Source organism: Watersipora subatra, chromosome 4 (assembly GCF_963576615.1).
Source record: "Watersipora subatra chromosome 4, tzWatSuba1.1, whole genome shotgun sequence".
Taxonomy (NCBI): domain Eukaryota; kingdom Metazoa; phylum Bryozoa; class Gymnolaemata; order Cheilostomatida; family Watersiporidae; genus Watersipora; species Watersipora subatra.
Genome location: NC_088711.1, coordinates 25,288,165 through 25,307,102, shown reverse-complemented (window position 1 = coordinate 25,307,102; position 18,938 = coordinate 25,288,165). Strand labels below are relative to the sequence as shown.

General features: G+C 36.0%; 1 protein-coding gene across 2 annotated transcripts in view; it reads left to right on the top strand.

The window, feature by feature from the left end:
- The window catches only part of LOC137393187 (RAB11-binding protein RELCH homolog), a 48,847-nt gene that overhangs the window by 7,904 nt on the left and 22,005 nt on the right, over positions 1-18,938 (top strand). For both annotated transcript variants that reach the window (XM_068079631.1, XM_068079630.1), the window contains 10 exons: positions 90-271; positions 2,098-2,274; positions 3,744-3,856; positions 5,084-5,312; positions 5,873-6,175; positions 8,664-8,735; positions 8,944-9,084; positions 9,697-9,855; positions 14,314-14,485; positions 17,445-17,583. In XM_068079631.1, coding sequence (XP_067935732.1) covers positions 90-271; positions 2,098-2,274; positions 3,744-3,856; positions 5,084-5,312; positions 5,873-6,175; positions 8,664-8,735; positions 8,944-9,084; positions 9,697-9,855; positions 14,314-14,485; positions 17,445-17,583 — 1,687 coding nt within the window. The remainder of the gene's footprint in view (positions 1-89; positions 272-2,097; positions 2,275-3,743; positions 3,857-5,083; positions 5,313-5,872; positions 6,176-8,663; positions 8,736-8,943; positions 9,085-9,696; positions 9,856-14,313; positions 14,486-17,444; positions 17,584-18,938) is intronic.

Here is an 18,938-nt window from a genome sequence, read left to right as displayed (position 1 = left end):
TTGTTTTCATACCTCACACATATTGAATGTGGATGGCTATCAATAACTGAAACGAATATCATTTTTTAAGGATGCATCACCTCTTGTAGAAAATTCCAGCAACTCTGGTGTGACGAATGAAAAGTCGAACACAAGGAATGAATCAGCGGAGTCTGCTGATGCCATCAAACCTCATCAGCGACGAGCCATCAATTTTCTTGTCAACGAGTACCTGCTGCTGCATGATTATAAACTCACATCTGTTACGTTTGCGGAGGAAAATGAAAATCAGGTGCGAAAGTTGTCGAGTCAAGTTTAGCCATACAATGAATAGTTTCTTGTAAATTGACGAAAAATTTCTTATTTTATATATACTGGTACCCTGGCAGTCCAGTGCGCCGCGGCAAATCATCGGGTGGGCTGAAAAAACACAGAAAGAATAAGAATCTGTACAATTATTCTGAGGTGCCAGAAGGCGGCTGATTGGCGTATGCGTGGGTCGGGTCGCTAAGCTGGATGTCACGAGTTTGATTCCCATATGATGCAATCTTTTTTTCAACTTCCCACTGTTGCTTAGAACGGACGGCAGGGTTCTAGGAAATATTAGCCTTTTAAAGTGAGGAAAAGTCTGATTATAGACTTGGCATTATTAGATAAACCTACAAGCATTCATTGCTTTTATTGATCTTAGTAAAAGAAGGTTAATTCTCAATTGGATCTAATGTAGCTTTGTTAAAGGGCCACACAAGGTCTAAACTTTGGTTTCATTCGCTGTCAGAGCTTTGATGGCAAAACTTGGTTGGATCAAGGAGGGTCAAAATTTATTACTAGTGAACTCCCCACAAATACTTGAAGGAGTAATTTTGTCTAGCTTCTTACTATTCTTACTAATTAGTGTGTTATAGCCTGCTGCTTTTTAATGTTACATTGTCTTCAGATAGAGTAATTACATACTTGTAATTATGGAACAGCTGTAATGGAGATGCCGAAAAACCTAGCAGTAACAAGAATTGCCGAGTTTCTTCATTTTCACTTTGGATTACTTTTGTTTATTTTAGTCGATGACTCATTATCAAATTTCTCTGCTAGTTTATGAAACCAGAGAGACATTAAGTGTAATTTATTTCGATGATTTTTAGAAAGTGCTGTCCTTCACTTGCACCCTCCATCTTTCCCGCTATCCCCCTGTCCTCTCTCCGGTACAGTATATGCATCCTCTACCGCCCTCGTTTCTGTCAGACTCTGTCCTCTTTTCTGCCAAACTCCTGCATTTCCTCAGATAGCTGCCCTCCCTTTTCTGCCAGCTCCTTGCCGTTTGTCTTTTAACTTGCACCTTCTCATTTGCCAGCTGTTTAACCTTTTGCCGTCAACTTTCTATTTTTTCTGTTGGTCTACCATTTTATTTGATAGCCGCCTAAGTTTTTTTCTGTAATTCGTTTGATTTGCTCGGCCAACTTCTTTCCATTTGTCAGCCACCTCGTTTCTACTCATCTTCCAGCTGCGTACATTTCTCTCTTAGTCTTCTCCCTTACCTTTGTGAATCCTTAGCTTTTTCTGCCAGCCCCCTTTCCATCGCCACTCCTTTTTTGCCCTTTTTCTCTTTTCCCCCAACCCTCTCATTCTCTTTGGTATAACATACAAAACTTTTCTCCCACCCTCAAATTGTTGCCTACTTATCTTTGGATTTTGGTATTCAGTCGCATTTTGTGTTGGAAACTGGATCATGCTGGTTGTTTTCAGCACCAATATCATCTATAGCCAGTTACCGGTATGTCATTTTTTATGTGGTTTTTGCTTTAGCTTTTGGTGTAATCTCCGTAATCTATGCTGTATTTATTGACTACTCTCAGTTTCTCTCATACATGCATCATTAATTCAGTTTTTTTACTTGTTTAAAACTTACTCGTTTGTCTGTTATGCTAAAAGTTATTGTTAGAAGTAATGCGGCTATGTATGGTATTAATATATATGATATTACTATGTATGATATTACTATGTATGATATTAATATACATGTATATGATATTACTATGTATGATATTACTATAACACTCTTTTCTTTGCGGTATTGGTTAGGTGAAACCATAGAAGTCTTACAGCTCTTGGTATTCTTTTTAGGACTTTGAACACTGGGATGATGTTGGTCTGAACATATCAAAACCCCCAGACTTGCTCCACCTCTATTTAGACTTTGGCAAGCATTCAGCTCCTGTAGTAGACATTTGTGAGGTGGCTACTGGTGATAACTTCTATGCTCCCGAGATTGAGGCTCTGGAAAAGCAACTTCAAATGTTGGTAAGAAATTGTAGCTATGCATCTGTTTTATTTACCTGTCGGTAGCTGTAGAGCTGCAGGAATATGGCTGAGAGAGATTGATCGATAGTTATGTAGTAACGCTACTGGATCTGGTGCAGTTACACCAGAATGATTTATTGGAGTTGCTTTTACACCGCCAAAGTCTGTTTGAAATCAAACGAAAAGCGGTTGTAAAATGGTTTTGTCGCAATTGCCGACACAAAATCAGTACAATGCTGCATGCTATGTTTTTCCGGTTTTGATGCCCATCCTTAATGAAGTGCAACATGGAGTTGACCAATCACATATGGCAATGATAATACCGCTACAAATACAAGCAAATGGAATGGATATCTATGTTGTATTTCATTGGCTGCAAAAGATGACCCATTTTGTGTGGTCGGAGTTTGAGTTGGTTTAGTATAAAGTCTGTGCAAAATCTCAAATGGTAAACAGACTTGAAAGCCACTCCAACTCTCTCAGTGGTAACACAACTCCAACTCTCTCCGTGGTAACATATCTCCGACAATTTGCCCTCGTGTAAACGCACCTTTATGCTAATACAGAGTTGTTCAGAGCTTTATGCTAATACAATGTTGCCTGCCTTTATTAGCATGTTCTCCTGTAAAACACATGTGTAGGACACAGCTGGAATTGTTGAAAAGCTCATGCAATTGTATTGCTAAAAAAATTACTAGAAAGCAGTTGGACATGTATGAGAAAGCTCTAGTCAGCCACTCTAGTTTGAATTAGCTAAGGTTTTCTACTCATTGGTGATTGCTGATTGGATGTTTTATGATTGTATAGCCGTGGCATAGAACAAAGTTAGTCTCTGTAAAAATGAACATGTGCTTGCAAATTTCAAGCTAGTTTTGCGGTTAGGTTAAACAAATTTCTGGTTGTTGTCTCCGTTGCCGTTTTTTTAGTCTATAGTTACTTTTGTTGTCAGTTTGATCTCAATGATTCTCATAATGTTGTTTTTATTGCTAAGTATGAATCACGTGACCAAATGACTAATATCTCAATAAGTCTTACATACCTATCCCTAGCCTGCTAATTACCTCTAAGATAACAATATAACCGGCTATACTGAGTGTGTTAATTAAGGATATAAAGTAAATCCTCTTATCTATTCAATAGCTGTCATAATATACTGAGCTACAAGCAACTAGCAGACCTCAGATCATACCCCATAGTTGTAAGAGCCATGAAAGTTGGAGTTGTGCATACATTTCAGTCTGATGAAACAAACCTGTAGCTATAGTAAGTGCTTTCCTTAATGACTTTATAGTGTCCTGAGCCTTTCTCAACTCAAACTCTAATCCTACAGTGTTCGTACTTTTCTATAGTTATATATATACATGCATATATACATGCATATATACATGTATATATATACATGTAAATATATTGTACATGTATATAGCAAGGCTAATCATAGGTCACTAGTTACAGGATTTTGGTTACAGCGAGAGCAGCTGGAAGTAGGAAGAGAAGAATTCACATCTTTAAGAATGACGAATGAGTCTCTCACTACTGATATAGAAATACTTAAACTAGAGAACTCCTCTCTGACAGACAAGTCAGTATGTCACGAGTTTCTTGCTTTACATACCGTTGTAGTCTTGTTTATTACTGGCATACTGGCCTTTGTTTATGTCTTGCTGTTCCTAAGGCTATGAGAGTACACTATGCAATTGTTTATACTTTCCTTGCATCAACCTGAGAACTTGACTTGAGCCTCTTTAGTCAGTTAGGTACGCTTCACTGCCTTTAGCTTCACTTCCTTTAGCGAGTTGACGAATCATAGAGACTGTTCATCAGCAGTTGCTCATCAAAAGTTTGTCTACTAGTTTTATGACCATGGAAATATCGAATAATTACAATTACTATTGTTACTAATCATAGACAATCGCTAAGCAAGTTCTGCAGTAGCGCAGACAACTTTAATTTCAGAGCAATATGGATAGCGGAGTTTTAGCCAAAACTTTGCAGAGATTATTAGCATTGTTACAAAGTATGCTCGAGGCTCCACCAACTAGCATATTACTAATCGGAAACGCCTTTCAAGGTGTTAACCATTAATAAATAAATGATTTAGCTATCTGTACTGTAAATGTTAGGCATGGAGAGCTGATACTACTCACTTTGGTTTTTGCGTTTTTATTTTTCCATTTCTTTATTTTTAATTGTCATTACAAATGGAAATTTTATGCATTTGTTTACCAAACTGCCTTATCAACTTGAGAGCTCATGCATCGCTTTTTCATACATCGAATGGCCTTGTGTTTCACCTGTTCTGACTTGAGCCTGATGCTTCAACAAAATTGTTTTGTCTATATGACACATGAGCGAGCCACATAACAGCAATAAATATATATCTATAGTGATATGTCAGTATCCGATCATGTGACATTCTGTCTTGTTACTAGGGGAAGGAGACAAGTAGAGACAACTTTACCTTCTTTATAATAGGCACAATATCTCTCCTTGTACTAACTTAGCGTAGTGTAATAATACGAGGTCTGTGTTAATAGTAAATGTTGGTCCCTTTGCAAAAAGCTGTACTTCTATTTTTGTGTTTAATAAAGTCCAGTTTTGTTAGGCTCAGTGTGAAATTATTTAATTTTATTGATTTTACTGTACAAAGGTATATTTTGTAGGTCCCAATGTAAAAAGATATGTTTTTATTAATTATGGGAAAGTAAGTTTTTGTTGTTGGCACTAGCGTGAACCGATCTGTTTCTATAGCAGGAAAGGGGTTAGCTTTGTTTCTAATTTACTCATTGGTGCTTCTGTTGGTTTACAGGATTGAGGAACAAAGGCTAACCATCGTCGAACATAATCAGCAACTTCCTCCAAATGATGACAAAAGGCATAAGACTGATGTTCCAGATGGTCCAGAAGTTCCTCGTGTGCACTCTCCTCACCAGCTCTACAGTTATCAGCCCGTGGATAGGACGATTCCAACTCCCTTCCTTAACAGCATCCTTTCCATGTCATACCACATTCCTAGTGACAACAGAATTGCTCAACAGGTAACTATAGTTCTCACTACTTCATTTTTTATGTGAACTGCATCTGCTGTCATTCCCTTACTGTTGTGTAGTATTCATCTGTTGTTGTTTAACATTCACATATTGTTCACTTTCAACACGTCAGCTGCTAATAGTTGAAAAAAGATTTAAACTTGTAAATAGTTGTGAGACATCCAAGTGAAATATATATTATATAATAATATTATATAATAATATTATTATATAATATATATTCTACTTACAGTTTATGTTTTAGAAGTTTATTTTCATAATTATGTAAACAATGTAATAATATTATTAATATATTATATACTATTATTATATATAATAATAATGTTATATAAATTATAGCAAACAAAATTTGAAATTTCGGGAAAGTTACTTCAAAAACCTAAAATGTATAGTTTTTTTTAACTTTTATCTTTCGCTTTATTTTTAAATATGAACAAACAAGTTGATCTTATTAAATACATAAAATTATTATTATTATATATTATATATTATTATCACATTTATTTGCATATTGTTTTGTCAGTTATATCTAATTATGATTATTTTAGGTGTCCAAGATAGACGGAAACAGTAGTGACACCATAGTAGACATGATAGCCCAGTGTTTACCACATATAGTACCCAATGTTCTCTTAGCTAAACGCGAGGAGTTACTTCCTCTTATTCTTTGTGCCGCCAACCTGCACCACTCAGTCAAAGCACGGGACAGCATGCTCAGTACTCTTTTTAATCTCATCAAGAAGCCTGACAGGCTACAGCGTGAGATGATACTCACAGGCTGCATAATGTTTGCGCAGTATAATGGTCCGGGAAGGGTGGAAGAGGAGCTCCTCCCACAATGCTGGGAACAGGTATGATTTAAGCTAAATTCTAATGTAGGCTTAGAGTGTTGGGTGAAAAAAATGGCCTCTCTTATCAACACATTACTAAATTGTCAAAAACATTTGTGTTTATTCCTCTGTGCATTTATAAGCTTACTAGGTATTTGTGATGTGCCTGTTTTCATATGGGCCCTTTGAAGAATTTGTTATAAAAGATGGCTTTCAACTCATTAACTAGGAATCCGATAAATTTTCTTATTTTCAGTCAATTGAATTATCTATGGTAGCAGCAACGGATCAAAGTATTTGCAATTTAATGTATGAAATAGTCTCGTGTGAAATTATTAAATGTGAAATATGGGATCGCTATTGGTCAGTTGGTTGAATGTACAGACGGTTCCCAACCTACGAACGAGTTACATTCCGAACGATTGTTCGTAAGGTGATTTGTTCATAAGTTGCTTCAGTGCTATGTTTTGTATTATAATTTATGTTTAAGGCCTATATAAGTATATTGAAGGTTTATATAAGTATGTTTAAGGCTTGTATAAGTAACCTGTATTGGTTTGTACTGAAAAAAATATTTAACAAAATGGAGATAATACTTTAGTGGACGCCGGGCCATGACACTGCATTTCTTATTTTTTGTATGTGTTGTCCGTTTATTATATCGTTGTTTCACTCGTTATGCTATTGTTATATCTGATATACCGTCATAACGCTATCAATTATCGTCACTTATATTGTTGTCTAACCAAAGCGCTAGCGGTCCTATTTATTCACCTTGTTAGCCGGTGTTCTTACCGTTTGCCGTTAGCTGGAACGGTTGATATTATTGTATATAAACGAGTGCGCTCATTTAGTTGAGCAGAGCAGATAGCCGTACGCTCCTCGGCTAGTGAAATTTCCTTCGCTAATTAAAAGCTGAATGAAACTACACGCACTCTCTTCTCTTTATTTATTAGTATAGATCGTGCCAAGTGAAGGCCGGCAAATCCCTTTACAATATGTATGTAAAGTTCAAACAAATAACTCGAAAGTTATTCGAGTTACGAACAACGGTACATACGTTCGTATGTACCGTTGTTCGTAACTCGAATGTTCGTAAGTAGGGAACCGTCTGTATCGCTGTTGAGTATCACCTGTGCAGTTAATAAGATGCATGACTTTCTGTTTCCACGTTTACTTTCTCTCACGAGTGATTTAAACCAAGAATATGGCTTCCAGATTCGTCTCTAAAGTCAGTATTTATTTTCATGATGTTTAGTCAATGTTGATATTAATTTTTTAGTTTGTTGATGCACAAATTGTTAATATGTTAATGTTTATGTTTTTCCTAATATTAGTTTAATTTTTACTGGCAGTAAGCCTGATGTAGTACGAAACTTCTTTCACCTTTGATCAGACAGCTCGCAGCACGCTTGCAGATTGTCAGTGCAAATTGCTACACCGCATTCATGGCAACAATCCATGAACGCGTTTGTTGAGTGCAATTGTACTTGATGCAGGCGCGTCCTTGAGTTGCTTATTAGAAAGATATTGCCACATTCTTATGGAAAACGAAATATCTAAAATTGCAAATTGAACCCTGCTTTACGCCAAGTTGACCTGCTTTTTCACATAGAATAATCGGTAAATAACGCGTTGCACTTTAGCAGTCCGCTATTAAAACTCTTCTCTCAGACAAGAACTTTTTAATGTCACGGAACATCGCTCTCATTATAGTAAAAATAGTTAACCAAATTGGGGATGTTAAATTGGTGCAGTTGGCAGGATGCCAGTATCACCTAATAGTACGCACTTAGTGTATCTTTAGGTATAGAAATATCGCTCAATGTTTATAGAAGTATCACTCAATGTCTATAGAAGTATCACTCAATGTCTATAGAAGTATCACTTTATAATCTGTATAATAAAAATATATTTCTAATCAGATAGGTGTTTAAGAGGCTGGTTCTCAGAAACCAGATGGAGTTTTAAAACCAAATCTTTTGATGATTGGAGTGTGCGAAGTTCGGACAAATCAGCCAGATAATGTGGTAATGCATAGAGTTCACACAGGCTAACAGACACAAATATATACACACACACAATAGATTATTTATGATAAATATGCATAGTATTCGTTTGTAGATATGCCTTAAAAATGACCATGTTGACAGTCCATCTTTCTATGAGATGCCATGTATTACTAAAGTTATTTACATGTAATGTCAAGTAAGAATGTTCTTTAAATCAAAAAGTTGTTTTGAATTTGGGAATTGTCTTCTTTATTGCTGTTACGAGTAGTTCATAGGATTACAATTTTTTATTTCACTAGTGTGAGTTGATTGCGAAAGTTATCAATTGCAAATACCTAAGTGTAAAGATAGGCAAGTGTTCACCTCATTCTCTATGATTCTCTTTGGTTAGCTGTCAACATTTGCTTTTTTACAGCAAATTAGAAGATAAATCAAACCCGTATTTGCTCGCTGATAAACCGTCATATAACCTTCTATGTTGTTTTGATTGATTACAGATAAATGACAAGCACACAGAACGACGTCTGCTCGTGGTAAATGCGTGCTGCGCTCTAATTCCATACATGTCTGTAAGTAGCCTATATACATGTACACTGCTAATGTTAACTGCAGCAAAAGGAATACATGCTTATGGTGTTGTTTGCGCACGAAAAAGGAATTTTCATAGTAAGATAGTTGGATATAGTTACCTCCAATGTACTATGAGTTATATGTCAGGTGCTAAAAGAGAGCTTTTAGAACATGCATGTAAATTATAAGTTGCTACCTGGATTGTAGAGCTCAATGCGGGCGTCGCTCCTTCTCTCAATGCTGCAGCAGATGCTCTTGGATGAAAGAGTCTCAGAAATACGAGCGGCTGTCGTGAGAAGTCTGGGAATTCTTGTCTGCTTCATTGATGATGTTGACAAGTTCTCTCAGGTGGCATTGCTTTCTATGTTGTCATATTTTACCTTCAGTTATCACTAAGTAGTTTTGCTGCCGAGTAAATACACAAAAGATAGCTTCTAGCTTGCGAACAGGACAATTCTGTCAAATTCAAAACTTGTGTATAAGTTAGAGATGGATTTAAACAAAAATTTAGAAGATTTTATTAGAACGTATCAGTATTTTTCTACAATTTGCGATTATCTTCAAGGTTTGAAATGATCTGACTGCCAGGATGTTTCAAGACTAAAATCGTCAAAACCTGATTGCGAATAAAACGCTCAGATCAAGCAAAAGTGTGATTATGACATCTATAGTTGCAAAGAAACTGACAGAATAGAGATACGTAACGTTGCGACTTGATCGCAATAGACAATATTAACAATAGCAACTAGTGCGTACTTTTGCGTGAACTTTTCTTCTGAGCAATTTAGGCGTGATCAAATTTTATCGATTTTCATTTTGAAACATCCTGGCAGTCAGATTCCCTCAAACATCGAAAGCAATCGCAAATGATAGAAAAATACTAATACTTTCTAATGAAATCTCTAAAAATTTTATGTATGTTCATGGGTGCAGAAGGCTAATTGTTTGTGTTTGTTAAAGATCTTAGCTCTCTACTCTCGGCATATCCTCACTGACTCCTCACCTGATGTCCAGGAAGAGGCACTAAAAGTGCTTCTGCCATCTCTAGCTCTGTGGGCAGCGCACATCAACAGAATGGCCAACATCTCAGAGCTGCTTCTTGCAGCCCTCCAGAATTCGGTACGTAATATGATGGTTCAGTACGGATGAACTAGGTCTAGTTTCTATCTGTTTTCTAGATAGTTTTTATATATCGACAGATAGCTTTTATTCTGCAAATGAAACATGTGTGAGCTTTTTTCTTGCTTTAGAACATGAACCTATTTCCGTCTATCCGTTGATTATTTATTGCATATATTCTAGCATATATTCTGTTATTACGTTATTAAATCTATAACGGATACAAACGGAAACCTAATCTATTTATATAAAAATCTTAGTGTCTGTTTTAGCGAGTCCAGTTATAGCGATAAAGTTTTTTGGAATAAAGAATCTGGTTCGCACTGGATTTGAACTCGGAACCTCCAGGTCTGTAAACAGGCATAGCGGTGAATAACTTTGAACATACTTATGTACCTGCTAATCTAGAAGATCATGATTGCGTGAGAGATCATGATGCAATCCTTTTTCTTAACGCTGAATTAAGTTATAATAATGGTTCTTAATATAGTAACGTTACTAGCTTAAGTTACTCAAATTCATTAGGTAAAGAAACTTAGCCAATTAAAAATAAATTTTTTATGCAAAAACTTTTTATTAATCGTGCAATGCCGGGCATTCATTTAGTTTATGTATAAGTCCAAAGATTCAGTGTGAGTGGTTCTTTGCTTTGTATCTTTACTAGTGCCATGGCAGTCCAGTGTGCTGTGACAGATCATCAGATGTAATAACTAACTGCACAATTATTCCGCAATGCCTCATGGTGATCGATTCACGCAGGTGATAGAGTGTCGGTTTGCTAATATTTTTTCTTAACCACATTGTTTCGAACCAACTGATGGATGGCCACGGCTCTTATTATACAGCAAAGATTACAACTAGAATAACATCACTCTGAATTTTACTCCCTTATTCTATAAATGCTCTCATTATTTGTATCTCATTTTGGACTAGCTGTTTTGGAAAGGGTTTATAACTCCAGCTCTAATTCACAGCTAGCTTAGTCGTACTGTTTTACCTTGATAATATGATAAAGAAAAAAGTTGATTTTGATAACTTTAAAGCATTACTTTTGGTTCCTGTTCTACATTCTTATAGGTTTTTAATGAAATTGAAAAAATAGCTATTCTGTATTTATAAACATGCTTTAGATTGAGTTCTTTTTTAGTTTAACTACATGTATTTATATAATGATAAATACGATTAAAGTAGAAGCTTATCTGGAAAGTTGAATTTTTTCTACAACTAATCTGTTTCGTGATTGGCTGTCACTCGTCAGGCATTGATTGGATCATGAAACAGAGTTGTTGTGGTAAAAATTCAGAATTCGACTTCCAAGTAAGTTTTTATCTTAATCAATTACCCTGCTTATTACTAGTTATATAGAGATCTATTGTGGCTTTCTATTTTACTTTATTTTATTTATGTTTAATCGTAGCACTTCTAAATATAAATTTAGGATAACCCACTACTTATATACATACCGTGCTTTTCGGACTATAAACCGCACCCCTATATAAGCCGCATCTGCTTTATTTTCCAAAAAACGATAATAAAACAATACATAGGCCGCACCTTTGTATAGGCTGCAGAACTCAGAACTGTGTTTTTTAACACGGCAGCAACTTTGCTGTTTAAAACGGAACAGTGCCGAACGGCACAGTTTCGTATTATCCGACGATTTTTTACGTAGTGCCTAACGGAACAGTATCATGAGGCATTGTTTCGTATTTTCTTTCACCGCTAGAAGCGCACTAATTGGAGATTCCTGTTAATGCGCCCTAGCGGTGAAAGACAAAGCTACAGATTAGCCGCACCTTTATATAAGCCACATGGCTCAAATCATCAGAAAAAAGTAGCGGCTAATAGTCCGAAAAGTACGGTATATATTAATAAACTAAGTGAATGCACAGTGTTGTACTGGTAATAGAACAAGGGTGTTGTACTGGTAATAGAACAAGGGTGTTGTACTGGTAATAGAACAAGGGTGTTGTACTGGTAATAGAACAAGGGTGTTGTACTGGTAATAGAACAAGGGTGTTGTACTGGTAATAGAACAAGGGTGTTGTACTGGTAATAGAACAAGGGTGTTGCACTGGTAATAGAACAAGGGTGTTGTACTGGTAATAGAACAAGGGTGTTGTACTGGTAATAGAACAAGGGTGTTGTATTGGTAATAGAACAAGGGTGTTGTACTGGTAATAGAACAAGGGTGTTGTACTGGTAATAGAACAAGGGTGTTGTACTGGTAATAGAACAAGGGTGTTGTACTGGTAATAGAACAAGGGTGTTGTACTGGTAATAGAACAAGGGTGTTGTACTGGTAATAGAACAAGGGTGTTGTATTGGTAATAGAACAAGGGTGTTGTACTGGTAATAGAACAAGGGTGTTGTACTGGTAATAGAACAAGGGTGTTGTACTGGTAATAGAACAAGGGTGTTGTACTGGTAATAGAACAAGGGTGTTGTACTGGTAATAGAACAAGGGTGTTGTACTGGTAATAGAACAAGGGTGTTGTACTGGTAATAGAACAAGGGTGTTGTACTGGTAATAGAACAAGGGTGTTGCACTGGTAATAGAACAAGGGTGTTGTACTGGTAATAGAACAAGGGTGTTGTACTGGTAATAGAACAAGGGTGTTGTACTGGTAATAGAACAAGGGTGTTGTACTGGTAATAGAACAAGGGTGTTGTACTGGTAATAGAACAAGGGTGTTGCACTGGTAATAGAACAAGTTTTTGCATAGAAAATTTATTTTTAATTTACTAGGTTTCTTTACTCAATGAAGTTGAGTAACTTAAGCTAGTAACTTAAGCTAGTAACTTAAGCTAGTAACTTAAGCTAATAACTTAAGCTATTTTAAATCTTTACTATAATAATCGCCGTTATTATAACTTAAGCCAGTGTTAGGAATAAGATTGCAATCATGCTCTCTCACGCAATCATGATGATTTTCAAGCATGCTAGCTGGAGTGTGGAGTATGCTATTTTAACTAATCGGCATTAAATATTGACAGCTGTCATAAGTATGACCACAATTATTGTATAGCATTGTAGCCGCTTGACCTAGTTCAGGGTTTTACAACCTTTTCCACTTGAAGAGATATTTGGACCCGTTTTCCATAGAAAAGAGCGCAGTGGGAGCCACAAACTCCCTTTGATATTTTAAATAAAACAAACTACATGTAACGTTTTTGTTTAGCTTTTAATGTTTTTATACACGGTTTAAACTATAAAACGAAAGGGTGTGGCATGTATAATGACTTAACTGCTGAGAAAACAAAATTACACTTTTGCAAAGAACAATAAAATAGCTAATAATAACTTGATCGTAACGTGGAAATATTAAGTTGTTTTTAAGGTTACTTTGAAGAAAAAATGCAACTGCATGTTTAATTCAATCCTTCTTTCAACAAAATGCCGAACTTAAATTCTGACTGCAGCAACTGTGCCACGTTTATTCTGTGTGCTGTCATTTGGGGAGTAAGCATGTGTAGTTGAATTTGTGGACTTCACCCACTTCTTGAAATGATTTTTGCTCAAATTAGCTTTACGCATCAGTTCCGAAACGGCCTTCTTTCTTTCATCTCCCTCTGGATATTTTTTAGCAAAGGCTGCGTGTTTATTCTGAAAGTGTGTTGCAACATTTGACTTTTTGTTGTTTGCCAATTTCTCATTACATATTAAGCAAACTGGTGAACCAGTCTCATCAGCAGTGAAAGCAAACGAATTAGCCCACGTAGGATTAAATGTTCTATTTTTTTCTGTCACTTTTATTTTCTTAGTATTTGTCAGTTTTCCTACCTGGGGTAAAAAAATCAAGAAATGTCATGCCGGCTGATGTAATTTTGGCGGGTTTTATTGGCGCATAAATATTGACGCATAACGAGTGACAATGTTTAATTTATCACTATAGGCCTAATTACAATTTTTTATATTATATTACAAAATCTAGTGATAAACTTCTATATTTTTATGAATTACTTGGCACATGGTAAAAAAGTCAGAGGGAGTCGCAGCGAGGGAATGAAAGAGCCGCATGCGGCTCTTTCATTCCCTCGCTGCGGCGTTTCATTCCCTCTTTCATTCTTCGGTTGCTGACCTCTGCCCTAGTTGATATACAAACAGTCTGCAGACCTGGAGGTTCCGAGTTCAAATCCAGTGTGAAGCAAATTTTTTGTTCCTATAACTTTCTCGCTATAACTGGACACATGAACGACGGACAGATGCACACTGAGATTTATATATAGAGATTAAGATTATTACATCCTTTCATTAATTTCTTTGTGAATGAACTCCCTCAATTGTTCATTTATTTATTCTTTCGTTCATTCATTTCTTCACTCAATTATTTATTCATATATCCAACACGTGTAAGACTCTGGTAGGTTTCTCTGTTAGCCATAGTTCAAGTGTATCTCACCTATGACCTACATTCAACTCGGCAGTTAGAAAAGCTGCACTGTCTATGGTTACAGCTGACAGAACCAAATGAAGAGAATGAAATCAAGGTCATCCCAGATTCCTTTCTTCCCGCAGTCAAACACCTCCATCAGCTCATCAACTTTCAGTTTATATCCATGCTGTACAGTGGCCCATACAACGACAACTCTTACAGTAGCGAAGATGAGATCTCTATGGATAACCATGGTTTGTTTTATTGTATCATTCATTTGTTCTTCTATGTCTATGACTTATTACTCATTTGCACATCTTACAGTTTGTGTAAACAAAAGCTGCGTTATCTTTGTGTTTCTTTTCACTACTGTTGTGTTTTACTAATATAGCCCAGAAGAAGCTTGTGATAAGTAATGGTTTTAGAAATTTTCAATTTGTGTGCCAGACTCATATGTTAGTCAATTCATGGCTTCTTTTTATGGCATTTTTACGACCAATTTTAAAAACAAAGTTTTTGTCAGGAATTTTCTTGTTTAAGATATGTAATCGCAGGTTATTAGGACAGGCATATGATTAAAAAACCCATTTAGTAATTCGTGTAAGAGGCAAGCCTCTTCAAATTCTTTCAAGACATACATTTATGTGTATACATTGGTGAGAAAATGATTTGTATTTGACAAAAATACTAAGTGGTGCTTTTCTGGTCTGGTTTTTTCACTGGAAACTGGGTCATACTTCTTCTAGAATAGCGGTTTTTAACTTGGGGTCAATCAAACCCTATGGTATGGGTGAGTCAGTCTCAGGGGTTCACTGGGGTTTCTCAAAATGGCGGCAGAACTAGACTGATTTGCAAGGTCGTGCCTTTATGAAAAGTCATGTAATTTGTCGTGAGGTAATGCATTGTATCGGTTTTGTTTTTTTATTAACAATGAAGTTAATGCACAGCTCGTTTTGTGCACCAGTAAAATATCTACCGGTTTGGAATTTTATCAAAAATCATATTTTATGTTTCAATAAAGAAGGATTCGGTGAAACTGCGTATGAAATTGGTGAGTTCAATTCAACAAGGTTAAAGATGTAGTTGCGTCAAAATTTAAGTTGATCTTAAAAGAAAGCTTTTTTTTTTCTCTATCAGTTGATATGTTGTTTGTTGTGTTACGCGATCGCATTGCCAAGATATTTGAAGATTAAAACCGAAAAAATCTGATCACCGTAAAAACGCTCAGGCCACAAAAACGTGCCCAGCCTCGCCAAAAATGATGTCACGCGTTTGGCAACCTCTCTCTATCTCTCGTATTCACATCGGCTATTTGCGATAAAAGTCTAGTCTTACGCGGCTCTATTGGCATATATCTTATTTTGTATTTGCTCGTGTTGGCTAGAATAAAATTTTAAATCCTGCTACAGATGCATTATTATGAATGTTTAAAAGGCCTCAAATAACGAAAATTGAAAGTTTGTTCTACTCACTTTCTCCAAATGTTGTGTAAACATTTGGGTACCGACTACCAATTCTACCGGTCTACGGTAATTCTGTCTAGTCATTTTATGTAGAACGCGGTCTTTGTATCAGCACAGTTCTGCAGCTACCCATATAAACGATATACAGCCTCCCATAAGCCCCGCCCACATTATGTCGCCTATTACCTATTGCCTACGTACTAGTTTCTTACTACTAGCAAGCCACCTCTTTGAAAAGAATATAGACAGGGATAGAGTTTTAAGGATGAGAAGTCTGCTGCAAACTGGATTTGAACTCACATTCTCCAGTTCTGCGGACACCCATATACTATATCCGATTCACTACAATATTCTGCAAATCATGTTTTGCATTATCTTCAACAATATTATTTTATTATATAATTTTTACAAGCAAAAATATTTTCATCTCGGCATAAAGCTTTTATTAAAAATATTCATCAAGTCGTGGCCACTCACATAGTATTAGCTGATACAATAAGACAAATTCATCTACTGCAACAAACTCAAACAAAACATCATCCAGCACGCATTCAAGTCTTGCTTCCTCCTTTATAGCAGTTTCCACACTGACAAAGCTTCTTCGGCTGGTGGGACGACATAAACATTCTGTAATCAGTAAAACAAGTAAATGTAAACAAAGTAGATGCAATAAATATGTCATTCATAGATATGTCATTCTAAAGCGTATCTATTGACAGCTTCCAAATTGGGAGTTAAATAGATTGCGAGTGTAATTTTAAAAACGAATAAACATTTAATAAAGGCACAAGTACGCCAAGCCAACGATTTGAAGCTTTGGTTCTGGAAATTAAAGATTTGCAATGATCAATCGATTTTACCCACTTCCTACGTGTGAAAATAATTTGTAATCATGACTCTAATTTACCAAAGAAAATTCGAAAAAAATATTATAGCTAGGTAAAACGGCAGATAAGCTATGAAACGATGATTGGAGATAGCAAAGAATTATCATTTTATTAATTAGTATATGTATTTATGACTATAAAAAATATTACATTTACTAAAGTATAGAAGACTCAAAGTTAATTTACCTCCATTCTGTCTTCTTCTGCAGCAAAACGCTGCTGACGCCTGTCAGCTTTGGCCATAGGCTGTCTACTCTAATCTTTTACTAAACGTTGCTCAGATAACTCTGAGTAGCGGTCGCTCGAACTTGAAGCCATTTTAAAACTATGTATAACTTAGTAATTGTTGAAACGCGTTGAATCAGTAACGATGAGCATGAATTCTCTAGCGATGAGAATCTTCGAGATCACAGACAACGCGTTTTACGAGTGATAACATTTATTACGGTCTATATAAAAATTTCGCGATCGTGATTGGCTAACGAAGCGACCTCATATTTATCGCTCGTGGTTTCGTTTCAGAAAACAAGCTAGTGACGTCACGAAATTGGCACCCGCTGGAACGTGAGCTTTTTAAAAGAGGGCCTCATTCAAACGCATATATCTCTGGACAGGGTTGGTCTACAAAGACAAAAATGGCATCAAATTGTAGCTGATGTTTTAGCCTTTTATGGGTCCTAATTTCATTTTTGACGCAACTACATCTTTAAGAAACACTCTAGAACTAGTTGATTAATCAGCTCAAGTCAGCTTCTGTGTAACAACAATTTATCAGTAGTTGCTAGAGTGTTATTCCTTGACTGACTCTACCTTACGAATGCTGATAGCTGTACTTTAACATGCCCGCTATTGTGGCTTTACAGGTGCTGAAGACCTGACGTCACTTTTCACTCTAGTAGAGAATGTCACGGAGTACCGACACCTGTGGAAGTTGTTTATCGAATACACATCAGAGGAATGGTACAAGACTTGGCCTGAGTTTGAACTTCTTGTATACACAACGTGAGTGACTCAGCATCTTGACAGATTGCCGCAGGTGCTCAGGAAGCGGTGGGAGAGATGTTAAATCTGGTAGCAAGGAAATGATTACTATTGCTATTGTTGTACTATATCTTTAATATAACAGTCGAGACTCGACATATGAAAATAATCTGTTCTGATATGTTTCACATGTTGAAACTGTACTATAATGAACAAAACATTCTTATTAGCATCTTTTATATTTGGATAACTCTAGAGCCTAAAGAACCAGATAATCAATATTCAAGTAATAACATATAGCGGTTAACCGAATGCACCATATATAAGATATATAAAAACTAAACGTCAACATTTTAACTACAGTATATGTAAAAACTAAATTAATAAACTAATAGTCAATAAAAGAATGTTTGTATCATTACTTTACCTTAGAGACACGTGAAAATAGGTGTAAGTACCTTAGAGACACGTGAACAGAGGTGTAAGTACCTTAGAGGCACGTGAACAGAGGTGTAAGTACCTTAGAGACACGTGAACAGAGGTGTAAGTACCTTAGAGACACGTGAACAGAGGTGTAAGTACTTTAGAGACACGTGAACAGAGGTGTAAGTACCTTAGAGACCCGTGAACAGAGGTGTAAGTATCTTAGAGACACGTAAACAGAGGTATGCGTGAGTGGTAGAGTGAGTTAGGTAAATATCCTGCTCACTTTACCCTAACATAGACTATAGTTTAAACTAGCTTAATTTAAATTTTATATTTTATTATTTTGATTTTGTCTTTAATTTTCACCAGTTTTTCTTTTGTGGACAAAGCTGTCAAGTTTCAAAAAATTTTGAGCGTTGTATGATGGAAGTTACTTCGTATGTCGTGACTAATATTCGGTCAAATTTTGGAGCGTTTGTTGAAAAATTCATTGGTAGATGTATGAGAAATAATGTAAGTTATTTGTCATTGTTATTTTTAACGCTTTGGAAGCAATAAATCGGTTAGTAAATCCACCGAGGCTAGTTGTAGTTGGTCAATTTACTTATGAGCCCATGCGTTGTTGAGCTGTGTTATTATATGGAGTCATCTATTGTGAGTGTCTACACAAATCTTTACATTTTGCTGTTGTGCGAAGTGTAGGCTAAACACGTAGAGTTGACAACTCTCAATTGATTACTGTGTTTAGTAAAATTTTAAAAGTATGTTAATAAGTAGAAAGCTTAGTTATGAGTTGAACAAAATTTAGGTATGAAAAAACTAACAAGTTGACTTAGTAAAACTTTTATGTAAATAAATGTTAAAAAATGGGGTGCGGTATACTGTTGCTTAATTGAGATTTGTCACTCATTAGATGTTTCAATTCCTTATAATTACCTGTTATTCCTATA